General features: G+C 47.0%; 1 protein-coding gene across 3 annotated transcripts in view; it reads right to left on the bottom strand.

Moving 5' to 3' along the window:
- Positions 1-24,304, bottom strand: part of FAM193B (family with sequence similarity 193 member B) — a 33,531-nt gene that overhangs the window by 1,482 nt on the left and 7,745 nt on the right. Inside the window, exons 1-9 of one of the 3 annotated variants that reach the window (XM_081850195.1) lie at positions 12,544-12,669; positions 12,140-12,248; positions 11,819-12,035; positions 11,248-11,448; positions 10,283-10,679; positions 7,524-7,719; positions 6,836-7,072; positions 3,842-4,850; positions 792-867 (exon numbers count right to left, since the gene is read on the bottom strand). In XM_081850195.1, coding sequence (XP_081706321.1) covers positions 792-867; positions 3,842-4,850; positions 6,836-7,072; positions 7,524-7,719; positions 10,283-10,679; positions 11,248-11,448; positions 11,819-12,035; positions 12,140-12,175 — 2,369 coding nt within the window. In that variant the 5' untranslated portion in view covers positions 12,176-12,248; positions 12,544-12,669. Of the gene's footprint in view, positions 1-791; positions 868-3,841; positions 4,851-6,835; positions 7,073-7,523; positions 7,720-10,282; positions 10,680-11,247; positions 11,449-11,818; positions 12,036-12,139; positions 12,249-12,543; positions 12,784-24,304 lie in introns of those variants that run through there. The other 2 variants (XM_081850193.1, XM_081850194.1) reach the window with 2 other exon arrangements.

Genomic DNA, 24,304 nt, shown 5'->3' with positions numbered 1-24,304 from the left:
TGCATGGAATTTCAATTTAATGGAAATATTAAGCAACAGCTTGACTTATAAAGGTCTCTAGCCCTGCCTAAATAGTAGGTTAAACTGCTGAGGTGGCACATCTCTCAAGACTCTGAAAGAGTGTAGTGGAAATGATGATCCCATTCTCTCACATAGATAAACTTGGCCTTGATCACTGCCTGAACAGCCTGCTCAATACCCTCCTCCCCATAATACACTGAGTCAGGACTCTCTAACATGTTGATGGATGGCACCTCTTCTCACTACAATGTGGCACTGCAGGGCCCATGTTGTATTTACATCAAGACACCTCTGGAAATTTGTGAATGAAATAGAAAGACTGCCTGAGCTAGTCTCATCCATATGTGGTTGAAATGGGGAACCATCTTCAGCTCAAGGGCCTCATTCCCTTCCGGGCAACCTTCTGGGCATCACGTACCAAATGTGGGTGGTGCCAGGGGCAAAAGTGGAGAAAGCAACAGAGGTGAAATTTGCCCCTGTACGATTTCTACACACATGCACACACCTCTCTCCTTCCTCCATGCAGGCAAGCAAGAGGCACTATCAATGTTCAAGGCACATTCCAGCAAGGCAAAAACACTCAGGGAGGGAGCAGGGAGGCATGTTGCCCCGGCAGAGGGTGTGGTGTGGTGTGGCGAGTACCCCAAGGGAGTATCTGCATTTAGTTCCCAGACCTGAGGTTTCACATCCCTGATGTATGGCATTGATTTATTTCTCGTCTGCAAGGCCCTGATCCCAGCACTCCACAGTTTATCGGGACCAAGTCTTACCTCTTGAAGTATTCCACTTCTCTGTCAGTCTCATCCATTTCCACACCATCTAAGTCTTTGGGCAGGAACACATCATCTAACAAATCACAGCAGTGAAAAAGAAGAAGAAAGAGTTAGCTGAGCCCGAGAGCTGCTCACAGTCAGCGACAGGCATCTCCTCCTTCCCTTCCAAACCAGGCACATGCCTCACACCACTGAAACATCACTAGCTGCCCAAGCCAGGAGACTCCCCTGCAGTGATGCTCAAGCTGCCCAGGTCCACAACCACTGGCCCAAAGCAGAGAAAGCGAGATGTGTGACAAGAGTGTGACTACTCTACCCCAAGTTTGTGATGTACAGCAAGCACTGGTGGGGTAAAAATAAATTTCGGTGGGAACATAGGAAAGTGCAGTTAAAGGGTTTGCAAAATTCCACACTTCTGAGCTTGAGCTTGGCTTTATGAGAATCTCAGTTTTAATCAATGCCAACATGCTCTCATAATTGCAGGGAGAAGTCTGAAAATACATAGAGTTTTGAGCTGGGCCTTAGGGAGCTGACCAGTCCATAAAAGCTGTCTCACCTTACCCCCATTAAACCTTAGCCCTACATACAGCTGTTTTAACAGCCATGTCTCTCCTGCACCTTCACAACATCAACTCTTGCCGCAATATCCCAAATTCTTTTTAAAAATCCTATATGGAAGAATAAACTTGGTCCAGAAAATGTGCATAGCTCACACTCAGGATACAAAACAAAATAAAAAAATTCCTTCCAGTAGCACCTTAAAGACCAACTAAGTTAGTTCTAGGTATGAGCTTTCGTGTGCATGCACACTTCTTCAGATACACTGAAACAGAAGTCACCAGACCTTTCTATATAGTGAGAAGGTGGGGAGGGGTATTACTCAGAAGGGTGGTGGGAATGGGTGATTGGCAGATAGCTGTGATGAGCCTGTTGACGACTCTTAACGACTGCAATAGGTCTTACAGGAAAAAGCAAGGGGTGAGAAGGTGAAAAATGGCTTTGTCATGTATAATGAGATAAGAATCCAATGTCTTTGTTAAGACCAGGTCTCTCCATGGTTTTAAGTTTGGTAATAAGTTGCAATTCAGCAGCTTCTCTTTCCAGTCTATTTCTGAAATTCCTTTGTAATAGAACAGCTACTTTGAGATCTTGTATAGAATGTCCTGGGAGATTGAAGTGTTCTCCTACTGGTTTCTCTGTCTTGTGGTTCCTGATGTCGGATTTATGTCCGTTTATTCTTTGGCGTAAGGTTTGGCCTGTTTGTCCAATATAGAGAGCTGAAGGACACTGTTGGCATTTGATGGCATACACAATGTTAGACGATGAGCAATTAAATAGTCCCGAGATGGTATGTGTGATGTTGTTGGGGCCAGTAATGGTGTTGTCCAGGTGTATGTGGCAGCAAAGTTGGCATCTGGGTTTATTGCAGGCTCTGGTGCCAGTGTCCGTGTTAAGTCTGGTTATAGCATTATTGTGGGTTAGGAGTTGTTTAAGATTGGGTGGCTGTCTGTAGGCAATGAAAGGTCTTCCTCCCAGAGCTTGAGAAAGAGAACTGTCATTGTCCAGGAGAGGTTGTAGATCTCGAATGATGCGTTGTACTGTTTTAACTTCGGAGCTGTATGTGATGACTAGAGGTGTTCTGTTATTTTCTTTTTTGGGTCTGTCTTGCAGCAAGTTCTCTCTGGGTATCAGTCTGGCTCTGTTGATCAAATTGGACAAACAGGCCAAACCTTACGCCAAAGAATAAACGGACATAAATCCGACATCAGGAACCACAAGACAGAGAAACCAGTAGGAGAACACTTCAATCTCCCAGGACATTCTATACAAGATCTCAAAGTAGCTGTTCTATTACAAAGGAATTTCAGAAATAGACTGGAAAGAGAAGCTGCTGAATTGCAACTTATCACCAAACTTAAAACCATGGAGAGACCTGGTCTTAACAAAGACATTGGATTCTTATCTCATTATACATGACAAAGCCATTTTTCACCTTCTCACCCCTTGCTTTTTCCTGTAAGACCTATTGCAGTCGTTAAGAGTCGTCAACAGGCTCATCACAGCTATCTGCCAATCACCCATTCCCACCACCCTTCTGAGTAATACCCCTCCCCACCTTCTCACTATATAGAAAGGTCTGGTGACTTCTGTTTCAGTGTATCTGAAGAAGTGTGCATGCACACGAAAGCTCATACCTAGAACTAACTTAGTTGGTCTTTAAGGTGCTACTGGAAGGAATTTTTTTATTTTGTTTTGACTATGGCAGACCAACACGGCTACCTATCTGTAACTGGAACTCAGGATACAGTATGGGGCCCCATCTGCACTATTCATTTAAAGCAGTATCAGACCAGTTTAAATAGCCCTGGCTTCCCTGCAAAAATCCTGAGAACTGCAGCTTGTTATGGGTGTTGAGAGTTGTTAGGAGACCTCTATTCCCTGCACAGACCTACAATCTCCAGAGTTCCCTGGGAAGAGGCATTGATTGTTCAGCCTCTCTGGGAAGTGTAATTCTATGAGGAGAATTCTCCTAACAACTGTCAGAACCCTTAAACTACACTTCCCAGAATTCTTTGACTGTTTAAAGTGGTGTGATACTACTTTGAATGTATAATGCAGATGGGGTAGTCTCCCTGGTACTTTTGCAGTTTTTTAAAGTGTTCATCCAAAACATACCCAGATTCTAGGCTGTTATGCATGCCCTCAGGATGTACGCCAGTACCTGCCCTCTCACTAGCCTTCGTAACAGGACTGGCAGCTGTCATGCACTTGGTGGGCCTCACCAGTGTATAATGGGCCTCAGAAGCGCCAACGTCCTGAGTGCATAAGGAGCCCACCCCAATCTTAATGAGAAGCTGGGATAGCTCAGTCAGTAGAGCAGGAGACTCTTAATCTCAGGGTTACGGGTTCAAGCCCCACGTTGGGCAAAAGATCCCTGCATTGCAACAGATGGACCCTCATGGTCCCTTCCAACTCTCTATTTTTGTGAAAAAGCCAGAGAGCAGAAATAACAGCCCAAATACAGGAAAAGCCTTCCGCATACTCACCAATGGAAGGGCTCGCTTTCTCCATTTTATTCCTACTCTTCTTGCCTTTGCCCTTTGGCTGGGGCAAGTCATCTGACGCAGTTGTATGGGGCAGATGCCGCTCGCCAGTCCCCAAGGAAACAGGCTCCTGCTCGGCCTGGTCGGTTCTGCCTTCCCCTCTCCGGCTCCTGCCCTCCGCGCTCTTCTCTTTGTCCACCTTAGAGCCGCCACAACCCCAGCCCTGCCCCTGCCGCAGCCCTCTGACCCCATCGCCGTGCTCCACGCTGCTTCCTCTCGGGGCTTCAGGAGCCGTACCCTTCAGGGGGTTCTTCTGCCCCACCCCCTTGGAGCCGGAAGCCTCACTGCTCAAAGCGAGAGCCTCCCCTTTCTTGGCCGGGCAGCTCTGCCGCTTGCCCTTCCTCTGCTTCCCGGTGGCGGGTGCTTGCTCCTGCGGCTCCACTCCCCTGCCCGGGGTCGCCTCCTTGGACTCGTGGCCGGCCCCACTCTCCAGGGGAGAGTCTGTTGGCTTGGGGGACTGGACCCAGATCATGCGCGAGAGGTTGGGGACGGCGTTGAGTCGCTTCACCACGCCATTCTCACAAGCCGGGGGCGGTGGGGGCGGCACCTCGCCTGGGCTCTCCACCCATCGGGAGGCCACCTCGCTCCGCAGCAACGTGTGGTTGTGTGGCGTGCCCAGGCTAAGCGGAGACAGGTCGAGGTCGATCTCCTGCAGCTCCGAGGAGCCGTTGAGGTGGGAGAGCAGGTTCTTCTGCTCCAGCACGGCTGCCTTCTTTGGGAAGTCGTTGACGTCCAGGTTGAGGTCGTAGACATTGAAGCTGGCACGGATGGAGTCCTTGATGGTGTTCTTGATCTCCTGCAGTCGGCTGCTCAGGAAATTGTTCACTCGCTCCAGTTCTAGCTGGGGCCACTCCAGAAGCTTCTCTTCAGCCAGCTCCTGGTCCTGACCCGTAGGCGGGGTCCGGTCCACTCGCTTCTGGGCCTCCGCCTCCAGCTGGGCCTTCTCTTTCTCCTGAAAGTCCAGAAGTTAGCAACATGAACTCGAGTCATTCTAGTATTCCTACTGTCAACCGAGAAGAGGGACTGTGGTGAGGATGGCAGCCAAACTCCAGCTGGCTGGCTGAAGAGGCCCCTGCTTCTCAGCTGCTGACAGTAACTACTTCTATGCAGCTGCACGGGGACTACGGCAAACCACCGTGCACTTGGGAATTGGCACTGGGAACTGGCATACACAAAGCCTGTGCTATGGTAACAAACCTTAAGGAACAGATGCGCTGCCAGCAATTTCCCACAGCCATTTCCCTGTGTGTACAAGCTCCAGAAAGGTTGCTACACCTCAGGCCCTAAACTTAGTTCATGTCGCGCTGGAGCATTTGGGGCGGGTGTGGGGCTGGAAGGTTGCAAGCAGAGAAACACAGTTACATTTTACACTGCCTGCCCCAGCTCAGCAGCAACTGAAGAAGACAAGAGAGAAAGACTGAAGGGGCCCATTTCACTGACCAGGCATCCTCAGTCAATAACCCAGCGTGAGAGAGCCAGTGTGGCATGATGGTTAGGATCTGGGAGAGACCAGGGTTCAAATCCCCACTTGGCCATGAAGCTCTCGCTGGGTGGTGATCTTGGGCCAGTCATTGCCTTCTCTCAGCCTAACCTACCTCACAGGGTTGTTGTGGGGATTAAATGAGGATGTGGGAGGACCATGTACATGCCACCTTGAGCTCCTTGGAGAATAAGGTGGAATATAATGTGATATAACAACAACAACAACAATTGTAGAAGCAACCTTAATTCACTTCAACTTCTGACTAGTTTACACTGCGTGTGTGTGTGTGTGTGTGTGTGAGAGAGAGAGAGAGAGAGAGAGAATGAGAATCAGGCGTGATAAAAAGTGCATGAGAATCTGAGGAGAGAGAGCTTAAATTCACCTCTTTCATCTCTCTGTGAAAGAGATCACATCTCCTGTTTGCAAAGGTAGTAGGGAAACTGAGTTCCTTGCAGATACATAGCAACTTGTGAATAACATGAAATGCCAGGCAAAACAGCATTACTGAAACATACTAAGTAGTCAAGGAGTGTTCGTACAGGCTAACAGCCAAGTTGGCACCCTTCGAGTAAACATCAATGAAGTGTTCTTGTAGCATACACAGCACAGGCTGTGCATGCAGAATGTTCCTGAAATGTCTATTTAAAAAGGTAACAAAGATGGGAAAGACATCAGCATAAGACTTTAGAAAACCACTGCAAGTCAGAGCAGTGACTGCAGGGCTAGGTGGACTAGTGGTCTGATTCTGCATAACACAGTTTCATATCTTCAGGAATTCCCCTATAGCATAGGCAAGCTCCAGAATGAATCCCTTCACAAAAGAACCCAAGCTAGCTGCTTGGCATGTTCACGTGTGGATATACTGGAGGGAGAGCCCTATTTCATATGGCTCAGATCAGGCCCAGAGGTACTCACAACACTCATTAGCAATACTTAGATGAGGGTGAAACTGCAGTATCTATTTGCAAGAAAGAAAGAAAGAAAGAAAGAAAGAAAGAAAGAAAGAAAGAAAGAAAGAAAGAAAGAAAGAAAACAGCTTGTGATCTTATTATGCCACTATGCATTTTGGATCAATTATGAAAATATGTCAAAAGTCGACATGGGGAAGCGACAGATATTTGTCAAATAGTTCATCCTCTTTTCTGTTTAACTCTTTTATCTACAGTCATCTGCCCACCCAAATGCATACACAACTGGGGACTGAGGCATAACTGCCCCACTTCTATGAAGAAAGGACATGCTATAAAAATTCAGATTAGTTTCTAAGCAAGTTCTATCCCATTTCCATCCCTAGCTAGGGCCAAGATTTAAACCGTTCCCCCTAATCTATGGACTCATTCTATCAGGATTCTGAAATGATCCTTACCCTCTTCCCCTTCACATTCAATCTCCAAGCTGTGGGCCAGCGTACGCTCTCTTTTGCACACTCATCCACGCACGCACACCCAGCCCACCTTCTTCTTCTGCTTGTGACGTGCACGCTTGGCAGCCTTGGCACTGTTCAGGGGCTTCGGCTCTGTGCTGTTGATGTAGTCCAGGAGCTCATCCACGTCCCGGTGATCGACCGCCGGCTCTCCCGAGCTGCTGCTGTGTCCCAGCTTTTGAGGGAGCTCCTCTTTTCTCTTGGTCAGCCGGGAGCGCAGCTTCTCCCGGATCTCGGCATAGTTCCGGCTCGTGGGGGCGGCCGGAGGCTGCGGATAGAGTTGGGCTATTGGTCTGCTGCGGGTGCAGGAGATGGTTACTGCTCTATAACTGCCACTGACAGAAACCATGTGCTTTCCTGCTCTCTCTCCCCTCTGCTAGGCCCACAGCTAGTTCCATCCACGTAACCACTGACACTACAGAGGCCCCAAAGCTGGAACAGCTGAGTGCAAGGTGCAACAGCAGGGCTTTACTTCAGCAGCTCAGGACAGGAACGAGAGGAAATGACAGGGTTGAGAGAAGTGTGTGGAAGTCCAAGGCTAGAATACTGGGGTTTGGGGGTGGAGAGAGAAGCTAATCTCAAGGCTACCAAGGCCAAGAGAGATGAGCAATGATGCATGCCATGCGTGTGTTGTCAACATGGTGTTTTTCCAAGCCGCCCACATAGAAACAAGTCTGTGAGTGAAGGTCATGGATGCTGCTGACTCTGATTCTACTTACCGCGTTGTGGCCGAAGAACTCACAGTAGCAGCAGTCGCAGAACTTCCCATCTTTCTGGGTTGTGGAGGACGAGGTGCAGGAGCTGCGCTCAGAGCTGCTGTCCTCGTCCTCGCCAAGCCCCTCGTCTGCCTCGCAGGACTGTGGTGCGTGGCAGCTTGTACCGTTGGGGAACTTGTGACCTTTGCAGGAAGGGTCCCTGCAAGAGGAAGGAAGAGCAGGCAGGTGAGAGGCAGGTCAGGCAGATGGGCTGAACTGGCCTCTAAGCTCGATTCAAATCACTGGTTTTGATCTACAAATCCCTTGGTGGTCTGTGAGCAAAATGCCTGACCAAGTTCATCTGTACAGACCCTGTTCTATATGTCACTGCCTTCAAGAGGACTAGGCAGGTAGACTGTTAGAGAAAGGGGGTTTTCTGTTGTTGGAACACCCCATCTTTGGAGCTCACTCTCCAAAGGGGCTTTCACCTGGCACTGGAATGAAAGCAATCTTCTCTTCCCTGGGCCTCCACTGACAGATGATAAATGTTTATGCAGTTTGCCTTTGGGGGGGGGGAGGTTTTAAAGCTGTTTACTGAGTCTATACCTATGTAGATTGTGTATCATACATATATAGCATATGTAAAATTACTCAGCCCTCAGTAATAAGCAGGTTTCATTATTACATCAAAAACAAACAAACAACAAAACTAATAACACAAAAAACCCCCAGAACTATCACTGGGTATATTCTCCTGAAAATGTATAGTTTGGAATTCCAATTATGGAATTCCAAATTTATTGTATTAAGCAACTGTTTTTGTCCTTCTTGGGATTATACTAGGTGAGTCCATTTAACCATGTACAATGTGTTCTAAACCTTATTCAGCCAATCTTTTATCTGTGGGCCTCATGTTTGCTTCCATTTATAAGCAACTTCTATTTTTTGAGGTTTTTTCTTACAATCGAGTGAATTACATTCTGTGAAATAAAAAATAAAATAAAAAAAAATCTGGTTGCAATAATGAAATATTTGACACCAGTTCTTGTTTCCGTTTACGTACCAGACTAGGGGTTGTTGTTTTTTACTGTTTGCTTATTTTTTGGCTTGATGAGGGCTTATATATTTATTGTTGTGAGCCATCTTGGACACTTGCATGAAAACATGCAACACAAATGATTTAAGCAAACAAAACAAAATGCTTCATCCTCTCCTCAACTCTGCAGAGGCCTGAAGATTGAACTTGGGGGGGGGGGGCTGCGAGTGAAGGGGGGTTAAGCCTGAGAAAGCAGAAGGCTTTGAAAGTGCAGCATCAACACAGAAATTTGACCATTCTGATGCTGAAGTGCTGCATGGCTAAGAATTAAAAAGAGGCTGTAATATGGCTAAAAAATGGCGAATACAATGTAAAATAGGGATCAAACCCCGCAGCGCTCCAGAGAAGACCAATAATATTACTTTGCAACACTTAACAACAGGTTCTGAAATAACTTTTTCCTTCATGGCAAAATATTCATGAAAAAAGTTTCAACGGAATACAAAAGGCTTGTGGACTCTGTAGGATAGATCCATGAGTGGGAGAGATTCCCACCCGCTCTCATTCACAACTCTTTCGTTCCAAAACTGCATGGAGTTTGCATTCTAGTATAATTTTTTTCATTTATATTTTTTTACGGAAAGAAAAATGTTATGCCAACACTGACTCGTAACAGAGCAAGTGAAGCTCCAACAATGGCAGGATAGCTATGCCCAAAATAACATTATCCAGAGCTGGCACTTCTAAGAGCTTAAATAAAACCCTGCTTCATGCACTGGTCCCAGCAGGTTGGACAGGCCCTCTCTCCAAATGGTTCGTGGTAAGCATCACTAAATCTAGACGAGCAAATGCTCAAGCCATCCCTACTGTAACAGCAATCCCCTCAGGTGCAGAAGTCACAGACTGCCTCTGGTTTCAATTTTTTAGGACAGGATTGAACACAAGCCTCCTTTGGGAGCTGGAGAGAACAGAGCAGGGAAAGAAGACCAAGTTGCCCATTCAGCTGCCTAGACAACACAGGTGAAAAGAGGGCTTCTCCAGAAGTCCTGTTAATTCAGCATTCACCTTCATTTGCTTGCACATAATATACAGGGCAATTAGGATCATCCTTATTTGTTTGCAGAGCAGTTACATGACAACGAGCAATTGTCCTGCATTCATCCTGAATTTGTTTGCAGGATGCCTACACATCCTCCCAATAATCATTCCTCCATCTCATACTTTTGACATTTTCCTGTCATTTCCAAGGCGCAAAACGCTCACTTTTTTGAAGGTGAATCTACTACACTAACTAGTCCAGGATTTCCCAAACTTGGGTCCCCAGCTGTTGTTGGACTACAGCTCCCATGATCCCTGGCCAATGGTCCTGCTAGCTAGTGATGATGGGAGTTGTAGTCCAACAACAGCCAGGGACCCAAGTTTGAGAAACCTTGAACTAGACCAACAGAAAGCTTTAATCAACTTTAATTGTGCCATCCTGCAGTTCTGGTATGCACTTAAATCCCCACCCCACCCCCCCCAAATAGTGACACTGTAGAGGTACCCCTAGTCTATCCACCTGCCTGGAGTTTCAAATGGTTCACTCACACTGAGCAGAGATAATGGTCCTTAGGCTGCTATCCTAAAATGCACGCCACATGTTCTACAGCCAAGGGCAGCAAGGATGACTTCTGCCAAGTGGCAAATTACCCCAGGAAGGTGCTGGGCACCTTCCTATCAGCAACCCTATGCCCAGGGCTCCACTCACCTGTTGGTGCTGGGCAGTTGATGCGAGGCAGTCGGAGGACCCAAGGAGCCGCTGCAATGGCCGTTGCATGGATGAGTGCAGCCTACGGGGGGCGGTATCTTCAGCAGTGGCACATTGGCAGTTGGCAGGTGTGGGCTCTTGCAAGATCCAGTGGGAGGGGAGTCTGCTCCTGGCTTGGGCACCGGTGTGTGTGGGCTGAGGGCTGGCGCAGGGAAGGGGGCCGCCTGCGGTGAGGAGCTCAGGTGGACGTGAGGAGGGGAGCTGAAGGGCCCAGGGTGGGCAGGCATCTGCTTTGTTGGGAGGAGTGCCGGCGGCTGCGAGGGGAGGCCTGTGGGGCTGTTGGGTGGAGCAGTGAGGTCCACATGCCGGTGGTGCTCCGAGGAGTGGAAGGCCTCTCCTGCAGCCAGATGGAAAAGGGAGAGCTATTAGGTCCAATCCTGAACAGCAGACTTTTCACACACTACTACAAGGGGCAAAACATTCCATGGGTGCTAAGCTTCCCTACCATGGAGACCTCTGCACCACAAGGTTCTTGCCCAGAAGTATTGCCCCTCCCATAATACTTCCAAGGCTCTATGGCCATACACCCAGGCATGCCGCTCAAGCCAACCCAACCTGGTGATCATATTCTCAGCTAGAAGCTTCCCTGCAGCTGTGGTACTTTCCAAAGCACTTTCCAACATACCAGGGCTTGCAACATAACATGTTTCCTCAAAACATGCTAGGGTGTTTGGCCACACGTATGACATGTTTAACATTTTAAACCCACAGCTCTCAGAAGGGGAAAGGGGGCAACCCTTGCCCTTTGGGGTTGTGCTAAGGTCTCACTCAGCCCAAGGATGGGCCCTAAGGGGCTGCCCCCGAGAGGAGGCAAGATTCCACAGTAGTGAGCCCAGCAATGTGCTGCCACTTTTTGCCCTGCGGATGTGGTCAGCTGGCCTTCCCCAGGCCCCGCCCATACAGACCTGGCGGGGTGGGTCTCCGGCACATGCTCTTGAACTGCTTGGGAAGAGTTTTGCAGAAGTCGAGTGAGGTAGGCAGAGGCGAGCCTGGGGTGCCGCTGGGAGCTGGGGAGAGCGCGTGGCTGTAAGGGCAGGCTTTGAGCCCACCTCCCACAGCAGGGGCCTGGCTGGCACACTCCGGAGGGAGGCCGGGGTGCTTGTCACCTGAAATGGAGTCAGAGATGGAGCTGGCTGCTCTCCAGGCCCCTAACTCACCTCCCCACTTGTGGCACCTCATCTGGGCCATGGAGATTGCAAAAGGCCTCTGGTGGGAAGACCTCAGTAAGCAGGGACCTTTATATAAAAAATTGCTCTCCCTCAGGAGAAGAGCAAGACAGGCTTGTGTATGGTCATCCCTTCTCTGACAAAATGTATTGATATAGGTTGCCAGATGCTAGCACTTCCTAACACAGTTAAGCAATTGCCACGCCCCCTCCCAACGACTACGGCACAGCCTCCATAAAGAAGCTGTAGGGAGAACCCCGCATCTAGAAGGGAGAAGACCATCACTGGCCCAGGGGCAACATGAACTTACCTGGTACAACAGGTGTTCCCCCCAGGGAGCTCCCTTGAGCTGCCCCATTAGCATGCTGGGAGTTCCAGAGCCCCGAGAGCTTGTGTGCAGACAGGAAGGAGCTGGGGTCCCAGTCTCCTGAGTTCCCGTGGCACGAGGATGAAGATGACGAAGACGAAGAGGAGTGGGAGCCTGCCCCGCAGGACTGTGACTTGCAGGCCGTATGCGACAGCGAGACCTGGGAAGAGAATGGGTGGCTCAGACCACAAACCCAATGCAACACGTCTGCTTGGAAGGGTAAGCTCATGGCTGATCTGTGAGGAATAGTAACATTGGACTAACCTTTGCTCCAACCAATTCTTGTCCTGGACCCACCATGGCACTTGCCCAGGAGGACGCAGACTCTCGGTGAGGAGACAGGCTTGTCTAGTCTTACCTCTACTCTCATTCCCTTTCCCACCACCGCAAATGATGACAGTGACAAGAAAGAAAAGAGTCAAGGCCCTGTTGTTGTAGGCAATGCATTCACTCAAGCCAAAGCTGGCAAGTTCCACAGCCTAGAGCTGGGAGCAGTTAGGGTCCCAGAACATAATACAGCCATCCGACAGTGGTCAAGGGTGTGCAGCTTGACCAATCCAGGAAGGCCTTTTATGTAGACTGCTTCACAGCAGTTAACCCTCCTTGACCCAAGAACATTTGTCCTGGAGTGAGTGATGACGTGCGTTCTGGTGGGGTTAAATGCTTACCGCCAGCGCCTGCTCCTGGACTGCCCTCCTTTCTTCCTCTTCCACGCTCTGCCTGCAGCTCTGGCAGATCCACAGAGGCATCTCTCCCAGCAGGTTCTGCACCAGCGTCGGTACAAAATCCGGAGGCAGCCGCTCGCCCGGAGATATCAGCCCATTGTGGGATGGTCCTCCCCAATCTTTACGCTCCCGGTGGCACAGCAAGCAGCACGTCTGCACCGACTGGTTGGAGGTGGGCAGCACCTGCAGCAGGGCAAACACACAGAAAGCGAGGGTTGCTCATGGGGAACATGAGCTTGGGGAGCACTGGGCCATGTGCTATGACGACAGGATATGCTTAGGAAAATCCCCAAATCCAGATTAGGGCAATACCTTTTGTCATGTCATGGCTTTCCCACAGAGCTCTTGCAAACCTGTGGGCAAACAGGCCATCCAGACAGCCGGCACCTGGATGCTCCCAGAAAAGATTTTCTAGTGCTTCCTGCCTAACTCTGCTATTAGTACAATACTGTTCACACTAAGCAACCTCAGAACTAAGCACAACAGCAGAGTGGCAGATCCGGGGCAGGAGGAGAGGGAATGAACAGTCTGTGATGGCAGAAGGGTGTGTGTTTCTGTGTGAGAGCCACAAAGGTGCCTGATTTGTATCCCAGTTCTCTCTGTCCCTTTTATTCTCCCACCCGCAGTTGTCCCCCAGCTCACAACTCCTGCCTCAGCACAGGACGCTGCTTCCCCCACCCAATGCTTCCAGCACTATCCCAAGGCCCTCTGGGCCCAGAAGACAGGCAGCCTGCTCCCCCTTGCTCCTGTGCAGCTGAAGACGGAGGAACAGCTGCAACACGTAAGGCAGAAACCTTCTCCTGGCTGCTCCTTTCATTCTTCCCACACAAGGCCTTCAGCTTCCTGTCTGGCTCTGGGGCGGAAGCCAGGCGACAAATCGGCTTCGGCACTGCTTAGAGATGGTGACAGGCATGAAGGGTTAGGGGCAGGGTCGCATTGTTTCCCCACCAACTGAGGAGCCCGGGACAATGGGCCGTGCATCTGACTGCTGCTGCAAAGCAGATGGTCGTTCTCAGACTCAAGGTGAGACAAAGCCCAAAGGGGCAAAGGGTGCAGCATGAGGAGGAGACAGAAGGAGAACTGGCCTTCCCTTCTCACAATCACCGCAGGAACAGGTGTGCTCGGGGGCAGGGGTGACGGAGGAAAGTGACAAAGGAGTAGTTCCACAGCAGGATGTGGACTGGCAGCCTCAGAGCATGCCCAGAAAATCAGACACACCCCTGAGGGGGAGAGTCCAATCAGCAACAACTTGTCAGTGTATGTGAGAGAATATTAATTACCAATCCCATGGCTCTACTTTTTCTGCATTCTTTCATCATAAAACCAGAAAATGCTATTCATCAGAATGAAGACAAATTATCTTATCAGGAGGAAATCTGGCACTGGAAATTTAAGAATGCCAATGTGTGATAGCAGTTTAATTGTGTCCTGTTTTTGTACACCCCTTTTCTCAAAACATACCTAGAAATTTCCCCTTTCATGTAAGCGAGAAAACCAAATTGCTGTTTTGGTGAAAGTCTGTTAAGTATTCCTAAAGTTATGACAGTTCAAAGTTCCCATTTTAAATAAACAATTTAACTAAGGGCAAGTATGACAAAATAGATCTGTTGGGCAGACTGAAGTTCCCCCGGTTGAACCTGCTTCCCCAAAGGAAAAGGGTTGCTGCCAGAGGGAACAGGTTGGAGCAGTGTGCATTTCCAGCTGCTCTGCGTGCAACATTGTGCTGCTGTGCATTTTCAAAAGTGGTGTGCTGCTTGTGCAATGGGCTACTGCATCTGTTTGTGCATGCCTGCATATGGCATACCCTTGCACATGCCTACCCATGGCATGCTCCTGCTTATTCCTGTGAGTGGTGTGTTGCTATGAAAGTTTGATTATTACATGCTCCAGCAGATATGTGCATGTGTGTGTGTATATCAAGAGAAAAGGTGCCCCAACTCCATTAGACTGCACGCCTGGAGCTTAGATCACAGCCCCCACCCCTTCCATTCTGCTGGTAGAAGCCCAGTGGTTCCTTCACCTTTGATCTTCTCTCTCCCACTCACTTTGGATTGCTTTGTAAGTCTTTAGAATTCAGAAGAAGAGCAAAGCAAAAGTGCAAGTCTGATATCCTGATCAGTTTTGATAGCTACTCTGCAGGTTTTGCTTTCAGTTCAACATGTACAGTTTGTACTTTACAGCTTAAGGTAAGCAAATCAAAAGTTTAGGGTTATATCCAACTAAATCATTACATGCATGGAATGACTTCCGCAAGTGCACTGGAACTTCTCCTCTACTCTCCTCCAAATCTGCACTGGAAAGTTGGAGGGAAGAACCAGAACCGATTTAGGGACTGACAGTCGGGGGTGGGAAGAAGGGGGGGGGAATTTCATTGTCTTTACCAAAGCTGTTCTGCTTGCACATTGATTTTGTTGGATACAAACCTTAGAATGTAAAACTATATATCTAACTAAAGACCAGCTTACCAGCTTCAGAGTTCTCCCAACCAATATAAATAGAGGATTTGGGATGAAAAACCAAGGTAAAATTTGTGTGCACAGACGCTAAGTTGTAAATGGGCACAGCATATAGATCAGACTGTGCTTACCTATGTTTTAGACTGCAGCTCCCATCAACTTCAGCCAGTCACCGTCCAAAACATCTGGAAGGCATTGGGTTGGCAAAGGCTAAGGCAATACATAGGTTTTTACCACTTCCATGGCAGAGAAGCTAAGGCTGTTGCCTTAACTTACTGTTTCCATGCTTTTTGGTGCCTGAGTGAATTCATAAATGCCTTAACTCTTCTCTTAAATGAGTTACAGATAGGTAGCCGTGTTGGTCTGCCATAGTCAAAACAAAACAAATTCCTTCCAGTAGCACCTTAAAGACCAACTAAGTCAGTTCTTGGTATGAGCTTTCGTGTGCATGCAGTTGGTCTTTAAGGTGCTACTGGAAGGAATTTGGTATCTAAAGAAGTGTGCATGCACACGAAAGCTCATACCAAGAACTGACTTAGTTGGTCTTTAAGGTGCTACTGGAAGGAATTTGTTTTGTCTTAAATGAGTGTTGTTGTTTTTAATCCTAGAATATGCACCTATCACTGGCAATCATCAGATGTTGATTTCACCTCCTAAATTAAACACTGCAAGGCAGACAAACATCTCCTTAAAACACACTCATCTTTGTTCCCTAGGTAAGTCTCTTCTCACCACACCTTTGTTCCCTGGAAATCCCTATCAAGGAGTGAGGTTCTCAAAAGGAGGACTGACACAGCAAGAGACAGATTCAGAACACAGGACTCCAATCCTTGTTATGCCTGTTTGGAAATTCCAAACTTTCTGGAACAAATTTCAATATTATTGATGGAAGTAGTACCGGTAACTCCTTGGGTATAAGAAGCAGCACTCGTTATTTCCACAACTCCTGATGTCACTTAGAGCAAATGCAAACAAAGGTCTTTACTTTCAGCTATCCAACCCACACCGTAATGAAAAATATATCTACTGCTTAAGCAGTATCTATTACCGGGATCCCTGAAATGTATCCATTTCGCCTGTTGCTGCTGCTCCTGGACTTAGCAAACACGTTCCCGAGTTTGTCATAAGCTCCCTACCACCACATCTACTTCACACACCTACAACAACCCTCACCAGGGCCAGCCCTGCAATGAGGCAGAGAGAGGCAACTGCCTCAGGCGGCAGATACTGAGGTACAAGGAGTGGGCAGAGCTGTGTGTGCCATGTGGCCCATCCTGCTAGCTTGCTGCCCTCAAGTTCAGTGGAAGATCCTGTTCATCAGTATTGGAGTAAATTTCAAATGCCAGTCCAATTGGATTCTGTATGTTCCTTGGAGCTGGGGCATAGTTTAGGGGGTTTTGTTGGTTGTTTTTTTCTGTTGTTGTTGTTACCTTCTTGTATCTTATATTTTGTATCTTATGATTTATGTGTAAATTGTTCAATTTGGTTGTGAACTTCTTGACATTTTGTTTATTATTTAGGATTACTTGTATTACATTTGTAGTTATGTCATTTTTAAAATAAATTGTAAGCCACCTTGAGCATGGTTTTAACCTTGGAAAGGTGGAATATGAATAAAATGACTGACTGACTGACTGACTGACTGACTGACTGACTGGTTGGGGGAGGGCACCAGCTGGTCCTCCGTCTCAGGCAGCAAAATGTCTTGAGCCAGCCCTGACCCTCACCTATCCCTGCTTCAGCTTCCAGCCACAAGTGCCACAACCATGATAGTTCTACAAACTTAAGTAGGCCTTCCTAAAGAAGCAAGAGCTTCTCTCTCATCCTATCCAGCCTTCATTTTGAGTGCTGAGGTTGAGTTAGGAGGTATTGCCCTCTCATTCCTTGCTTCCTTCTGATCAGTAGTCTACAGGCAAGTGTGTGAGTGCCCTTCCTTTTTTCCCTCTTTTGCCCACTGGAAATACTTTACACCCATCCAGCAGTGTCCTCCACCCACTGGCGGAGGAAGGGGAGTGCGGGGGGAGCACCCCACCCCAGCAGTGCAATCCTGGCAGCCCCACCCCTGTCTGCTCTCTGCCCCGCCCCCCGGTGCCAGAGCATGAAGCTCTGCCACTGCCTCCACCCTCATTTTAGTGAACATGCTGCTCTGTCAAAACACACTGGGAGCCTACGTGGCCCTGCCCCATCATGTCAATTTAACTCAGGGATGGGGAACATGTGGACCTCCAAATAATGTTGCACTCCAACTCTAGAGAGCCACAGATTCCTCACTCCTGAATTCTAAACATTATGCCTCTTCTGAGGTTTCGGATGAGAACATTACCAGCCAAACACTTATCTCTTTGTTTTGTCTTGCGTCTGATCCAGATATGAACTGTCTGGTGCAGATTAATTCTCCTGCAGGGCTATTCCACATAGGAAGTCACTTGTTTAAAAAGAGTCCCCGCATGAAAATTGCACCCTATGTCAAAAATGCATCACCTTGAGCAAATACTGACTCCTGAGTTTCCCCATCGTGGTGGCAGAGGTCGCGTGAAATATATGTAGGTAGAAAGTTCTCTTAGGTATGGGAAACCCAGGCTGTGTGCAGACATACTTCAAAATCAGGGCAAGCTGCTCGTTTCCACATGGCTTGAACCACCCCTTTGCAACCCTTTCGACATGCATTTACCAGTGAATTCAGTTCTGATTGACTACTCCATTTTTACCCCTTCCCCATTTCGGGCAGGCAGTCTGCCTTTTAATTATTTTTTTTTTAAAAAAAACTATAGCTTAACTATGTCTGGTCAATTGAATGCTTACTCAGAGCCCAATCTGAATAAAAACAATCAATTCCTTATTTATTTATTTATTTATTCTATTCATTTTGGGGGTTTTTTTAAAAAGAAAACTGGAGGGTGAATGAAAGAAATGGCAGTGCTATCATAGGAATCAGTCAATCAATCTCCGTGGCCAGCTTCTGCAGAAACAGGTTAAGCTGGTCTCCCAGAGATGGATCTTGAAGAGAAGTCTGTATGTAAGGCACAATACATTAAGAGTCATTCAAAAGTAAAACTCTCAAGCTCTGAGGAAGAAAGCAGGGTCCTGTCCACCAGCCTGCAGCCATCACTGGCTGGACAAATGGCAGGCAGTACACATAGTGTGTACACAGGTAGAACTACTTCAGATGAGTGGGAATTCTGAGTCAATCTCTTTTCACATGTATAGAAGACTTGAGAAGTGGGGCAGGCCACCTTCTGGACACACCAGCGAGGGAGGGGGAGGTGTAACCCACATAGCACTGTGACCCCCCTCATGCATTCTTTGTATGAATGAGTTGTTTGACCCCCTCCACAGTGAGTGCTCTTTCCCTGAAAGCTTGCCACAAAGGTCACATACATCTGGTCCCCACCCCAGAATCAAATCGCTGCTCATCTGACTGGACATGCTCTCCAGCAGCCTTGTGTACCTTACAGAGTTGCTGAGGGCAGAAAGGGATAGTGGCATGTTTAAGAACTATGGTCTATGGATCAGACTTCAGATATTTAATCCATATTTCTTAAGGCATGTGGGAAATGCCACAGTGGTAGATATTCTTTATTGCTAATAGGAGGTTTGAAAGCTGACCTCACTGTGACTGACACCACACTCCAGGATATGAATCACTAACAAAAGCCCACTAAGGTCATGCTCACAGGCTAAGCAGCATGTGCCCTGCATTGTCAGAGAAGACAAGTTTCTTGTTCTGTTAAGCAGTCATCTCTGCTCCTATTCCCCTGAAAAGCTGACTTGTCAGTGCCAATGGCTTGGCTACATCAGAACGGGGTACTCGCTTCTACACTAGACCAGTTCAACCTGTCTAAATGAAGTGATACCATATATTTAACTACCATGCACAATTTGCTGTTGGAGGGGCAAATTGATGGAGGGGACCCTATCACTGAAACCCTGGAAAGCTACTGCAAGTCTCTGTAGACAATACTGAGAGATGAACCAATAGGCCAAGTCAGAAAAAGGCAGTTTCATATGTTACTAATCACATCAAAGAGTAGGGAAGACAAGATTTACTCATGCTGAAAACAATCACAAACAATTTTATTTATTTTTTACTAATTAGGTTGATCTACAAGTGTCTCTCTTTCAGACCATGCATTAAATGCTATCGCAGCATGCTACTATTTCAGTTTGATAATGGTATTACCAGGAATACGAGAGGCTAAAGGTGGGGTTCAACTGAGTCTTGCTAGTGGAAGCCTGTGCAAGGACTTCCACTAGCACAATGCCTTTCTCACTTTCCCAAGCCCCAAAATTGGATTGGGGGGGTTCAGGAGAACCCCCAGTACAGCACACAAGGGGAGCAGAGGAAGGAATCCAGAGAAGGAACCCAGGAATCTTTCCTGTTCCTGCTCCAGACATTTTTAGTCAACAACTACCATGCTGCTGTCCAATATCATATGCAGTACTATATACAAGTATTTAGAAGACCCACTGAGTTCAATGGAGCTTATTCCCATGTACGTGTGCATAAGATTGCAGGCTCACTAATACTAATCTAGGTTTAAAATTTCATCTACAACGTATTAACCTCTAGACCAGCCTTTCTCAACCTTGGGTCGCCATATGTTGTTGGAATACAACTCCCATCATCCCTGACCACTGGTCCTGCTAGCTAGGGGTGATGGGAGCTGTAGTCCTACAACATATGGTGACCCAAGGTTGTGAAAGGCTGCTCTAGACCAGTAGTGGAGAACCTCTGGTCTGCAAGCACTAATTAGGCCTGACAGGGTTTCTAGTTTGGCTTGTGAGGCAGTTTTCCCCAAACCACACCCACCTAACATCATATATGACATCAGTTGTGGGCCAGGTAAAACCTCAAAAGCTAATGAACAATCTGGAACTTAAAGGGTGCTCCCAATTGTGCCTTGGTAAGCAAGGCTTGCTGACAGTACTGACCCACAAATGCCATTGAATTTTTCCATTCGCAGGCATCACTTTGATTCAAACCACACATGGAAACAGACTTCAAAGAGGCTTGCTGTAACCACTGAGCAGCTAATCCGGGCAACGGGGTGAGCTCCCGTTGCTCTGTCCCAGCTCCTGCCTACCTAGCAGTTTGAAAGCACACGAGTGCAAGTAGCTAAATAGATACTGCTGCAGCGGGAAGGTAAACGGTGTTTCCATGCGCTCTGGTTTCCGTCACGGTGTTCCGTTGCGCCAGAAGCAGTTTAGTCATGCTGGCCACATGACCGGGAAAGCTGTCTGTGGACAAACACCGGCTCCCACAGCCTGAAAGCGAGATGAGCGCCGCAACCCCAGTCACCTTTGACTGGACTTAACTGTCCAGGGGTCCTTTACCTTTACCTTGACATTTGGCAGCCATATTCACCTGTCAAAGCTGGGTCACGGGGTGAGGGAGGTAAAGATCAGGCCTGTCAGCCAGATCTAATTCCCTGCCCCTGCTCCAGATGTTTGAAGCATAATTCCCATCAAACCCCAACCAGAATGACTAATCATCAGGGATGATAGGAGTTGCAGTCCAAAAATCTGGGGGCCACCAGTCTGAGTGAGGCTGCACTAACAAGATCTTTGACTTAAAGTCCACACACATTACCTCAAACTTTCTGGCAAGAGTTTCTGCAAAGGATTCCAACCCTACCTGCACCATGTGGCACATTAAGGGTTGAGCAATATGATATAGCTACCTTGGAATGACCTGGCCTACTCTGAGGCAGGCCTCCAATTTACAATGTGACAGCTAGAAAAGTAACCAGAGTGCAAAGCTACCCACAAACATTTTTAAGAGGGAATCAAGGCAACCCTAAGGGAAGCGTTTTTATGAAAACATCACGCACCTACAACAACTACAGTATCGTGATACCACTATAGAAACACTATAAAACTTGTTTGGTTTGGGACTGCTAAGTTTTACCTGAACAACGTATGAAAAGGAGATGCCCTCCGCGATAAGGAGAACCACATTTGTAAAGACACACCTTGACTTATTTTTACCAGCTTTAAAGTTAAAACAGAAAAGAAGTATTTCCAAAAATGTTAGGGGAGGGGGAGAAGCACTTTCAGAAAACTACAGCAAGGAAAAGTGTTTAAGAGAAAATAATCCACGCAATCATTAGTTAACACATTTCCCCATAACACACCAAACTAACTGGACCATATAAATACCCCAACCCCAACCAGGAAGTGTTGTACTTATAGTTTCAATTCCACCCACTCCTTGGTCATGCATCCAACCAGCAAACAATTACACTACTGAGCATGCGTAGTAGATCCTCAGGTGCTTTATAAGGGAAACAGACAGACATCTTTTAGGATAATACTGAAGGGAAAAACAGAGGGTGGGTGCTTTCTGATTGGCTGAATGGTAACACCACTACCACCCTCCCCATAGTTTCAAATTTTAGATGTTTCTGTGATTCCCCTCTGTCTACTATGAGGCTTCTTAACTAGAAAATGGCTCGAACAAATGTAGTTCTACGCGTACCCAGACTATAGCATGTTCCAGCCTATGCTGTTCTTCCTGCTAACATTCAGGACTATATTAAGCAGGTGAGTCCCTAGATAATCCTCTTCAGGTAATTGGAGAGTGAAAGTGTGCTGAATAACACAGGTAGTTCTGACTTCTGTTTTTAGATATACATTTCCTATAGCCTTCAAAATTAAATTTTCCTTGTGTGCTCACAGCTAGTAACTGAAATCTTCTTGTACTGTGGTCATCTTGGTTAGTATATTTTTATATTCAGATGTGCTACCCCAGGGAGCCTTGGTTGACTAGGAAGGGACTCGTTTTCCCAGAGAGGAGGGACTTTCTTGTTGGAAGAGTCACTTGTTCAAGATGAGATACATAAGCTGCATCTCATCTTCCCATTTCTTAAAGCTGGAACTAGCTGTGATTCCCCTCCTCACCTGCAGATATCCTATTAGAAGCTCTCTTTTAAAGTCACTTCTGTGAGTCCAGCGCTGCCCTCTAAGACATATAGATGATTTATTTGCTCTTTGAAAAATGAGGAACTGAAAAGAGGGGTGAGGGCTTATGGTGAACTCCATGATAGAAAGCTATCTGTTTGAATTAGGGCAACAACTTTGAAATCTATAAATCAATTGCTCAAACCTTTAGCCACTTTAATGAAGGGAAAGTTTTAATTGGTAGGGCTGTGATTTAAAAGCAAGTTTGGCATTTGGGTTCCAATGTATAGCGAGGAAATAAATGGTAGGATATGTTGCATGGCGAGGTCTCAAAAAAGCAGTTTTGTTGCAGTTTTAGTAATATGCAAATTGGTGTAAATGTAAGTTGTTAAACAGCAGACACACCAAATTCATTTTTGGTTTAGCTGACAGCTCTAAACAGAACAGTGAAAGAAGTATGAAGTAACTGTAGAAACAGAAGTTGATACAGCAGATAACCTCCCTACACAATTAATTATTTGATTTTTAAAAAATGTTGTAGCTTTTATTGTGATGTCTTGAAGAGCTCTTGCCTGGAAGCAGAGTATACGTTTTCAAAAAACAGGAGCAAAGCCTACCTTCTTATACCACGGAACAATATCTATATGTTTGGGTCAGAGCAATAGGCACACAGGCAACTGCTGTTATATAATGTCTAAATATTGGGATGGTGGTGGTTGTGTGTTTTTAAAAATCTGACCAACTGACTCTCAAGCTGGTGGGTGGTTTGCTGCTGAAGTAGGTAAGCTTTTTGCCTTTATTTGAGCATAGTGTATGGAATGCCTAAACAGAGGATAAGAGTTAGATGCAGGAAGAAATCCAGCTTGTATTTAACAAATAATATGTCCCAGTCCTGCTGTGTAATATCCAAGCAGTCCAAACATAGATAACAAATCAGCACTCACTGGTTTGTTCCCAATGCCACTATTCAAGTCTCTCCCTTTTGGCTCTCTGTCCCTAAACTGCTCTCTTGGTACCCTCTCAAAGCAAGGACTAACTTGGGAGTGGGGAGGAAGGAACATCCTATAAAAGCTCCCTTTTGGGAGAATGCTTGTAACCAGTCCATTTCAGCCTTGCCGCTGAAATGATAACTAATAAAGCTTACTAGTATCTTGCTGCACACCTTTTTGCAAAAGGACCTCTGAAACAAGTGAGCAACCAACAGATTTTTTTTTTAAAGAGAAATGAATGGGAGTAATGTAAAGACCAAAAGGCTAAGAGGCATGGCCAAACTTGGCCCTCCAGCTGTTTTGGGACTACAACTCCCATCATCCCTAGCTAACAGGACTAGTGGTCAGGGATGATGGGAACTGTAGTCCCAAAACAGCTGGAGGACCAAGTTTGGCCATGCCTGGGCTAAGACCTTGCTATGGAATGTTTAGTGTAGACAGAGAAGAGATATTTGTACTGATTCTGAAGGCTGGGTCATTTCTTCCAACCTAGGCTTCAATCCAGAAGTGTGAGAGGCTCCCTTTCAGCTGGTATATCAACTGAGGACCTGAGCTGTGCCTTTCAAAACACTCCCACAGCTTTCAGAAGCATCTTGGTATCTGAGCTGCTGATACTTGTACATGCATATCTGAGCTAGTCCCCCTTCTAGGAATTCTTGCACCTGACCTGCTCTTTGAAACTGAATTTAGAAAGTAGTTTAGAAGTTTGGCTCTGCCCCAACTCCCTTCCGGTGCATTAAAAGGCTACTGGCTGTGGCCGTTTAATCTGAGAAGAGAAAATGTTGGGCACAGTCTCTCAATGCTAAAGAGCAAGTGTGTTCTGGCAACTGGGCAGAAGGAGAGACGCATCCATGTACAGTATCTTACTCTGCAACTTTGCTACTCAGCTCCTAAGTACACATGGCCTACTGATGTAAGGGAGTTGACCACATGCATATGGGAAGGGAAAGCAGAGGTGTCTACTCTTCTTAACCCTCAGCCTCCTCACCTCAAACTACAACTTCTGGATACAGCAGTTTATTGATGTTGTTCTGCATGCAGCACTGGGAGCACTAACTTTTTCCAGTAGTCAGGAGTGTCAGTAAAGATGGTAGTAAGGATTTTGACTTATCCCTGTCACCGCCTCTCAGTTGCTCAGCAGCTAAGTCAGCAGCATGCCATCATCTCATTGCAGCCTAGACAAGCAGAGGTGGCAGCAGAATGGCCTGATCCTTCCTCACACACGCTCCCGAGGTGAGCATGCATCAAAACCCTTTCTTGTCCTTGCCAAGGAAATCTACTAGTACAGAGGTTTGCAAAAAATTTTCTCTGGGCCACAATGAATTTTTTGCTGATAAGAAATACATTAGAAAACAAAAA

The sequence above is a fragment of the Podarcis erhardii genome, assembly GCF_964252035.2.
Source record: "Podarcis erhardii genome assembly, chromosome: 2".
NCBI lineage: Eukaryota > Metazoa > Chordata > Lepidosauria > Squamata > Lacertidae > Podarcis > Podarcis erhardii.
The sequence above is the reverse complement of the archived record's forward strand: the minus strand, read 5'-3'. Positions and strand labels throughout refer to the sequence as shown.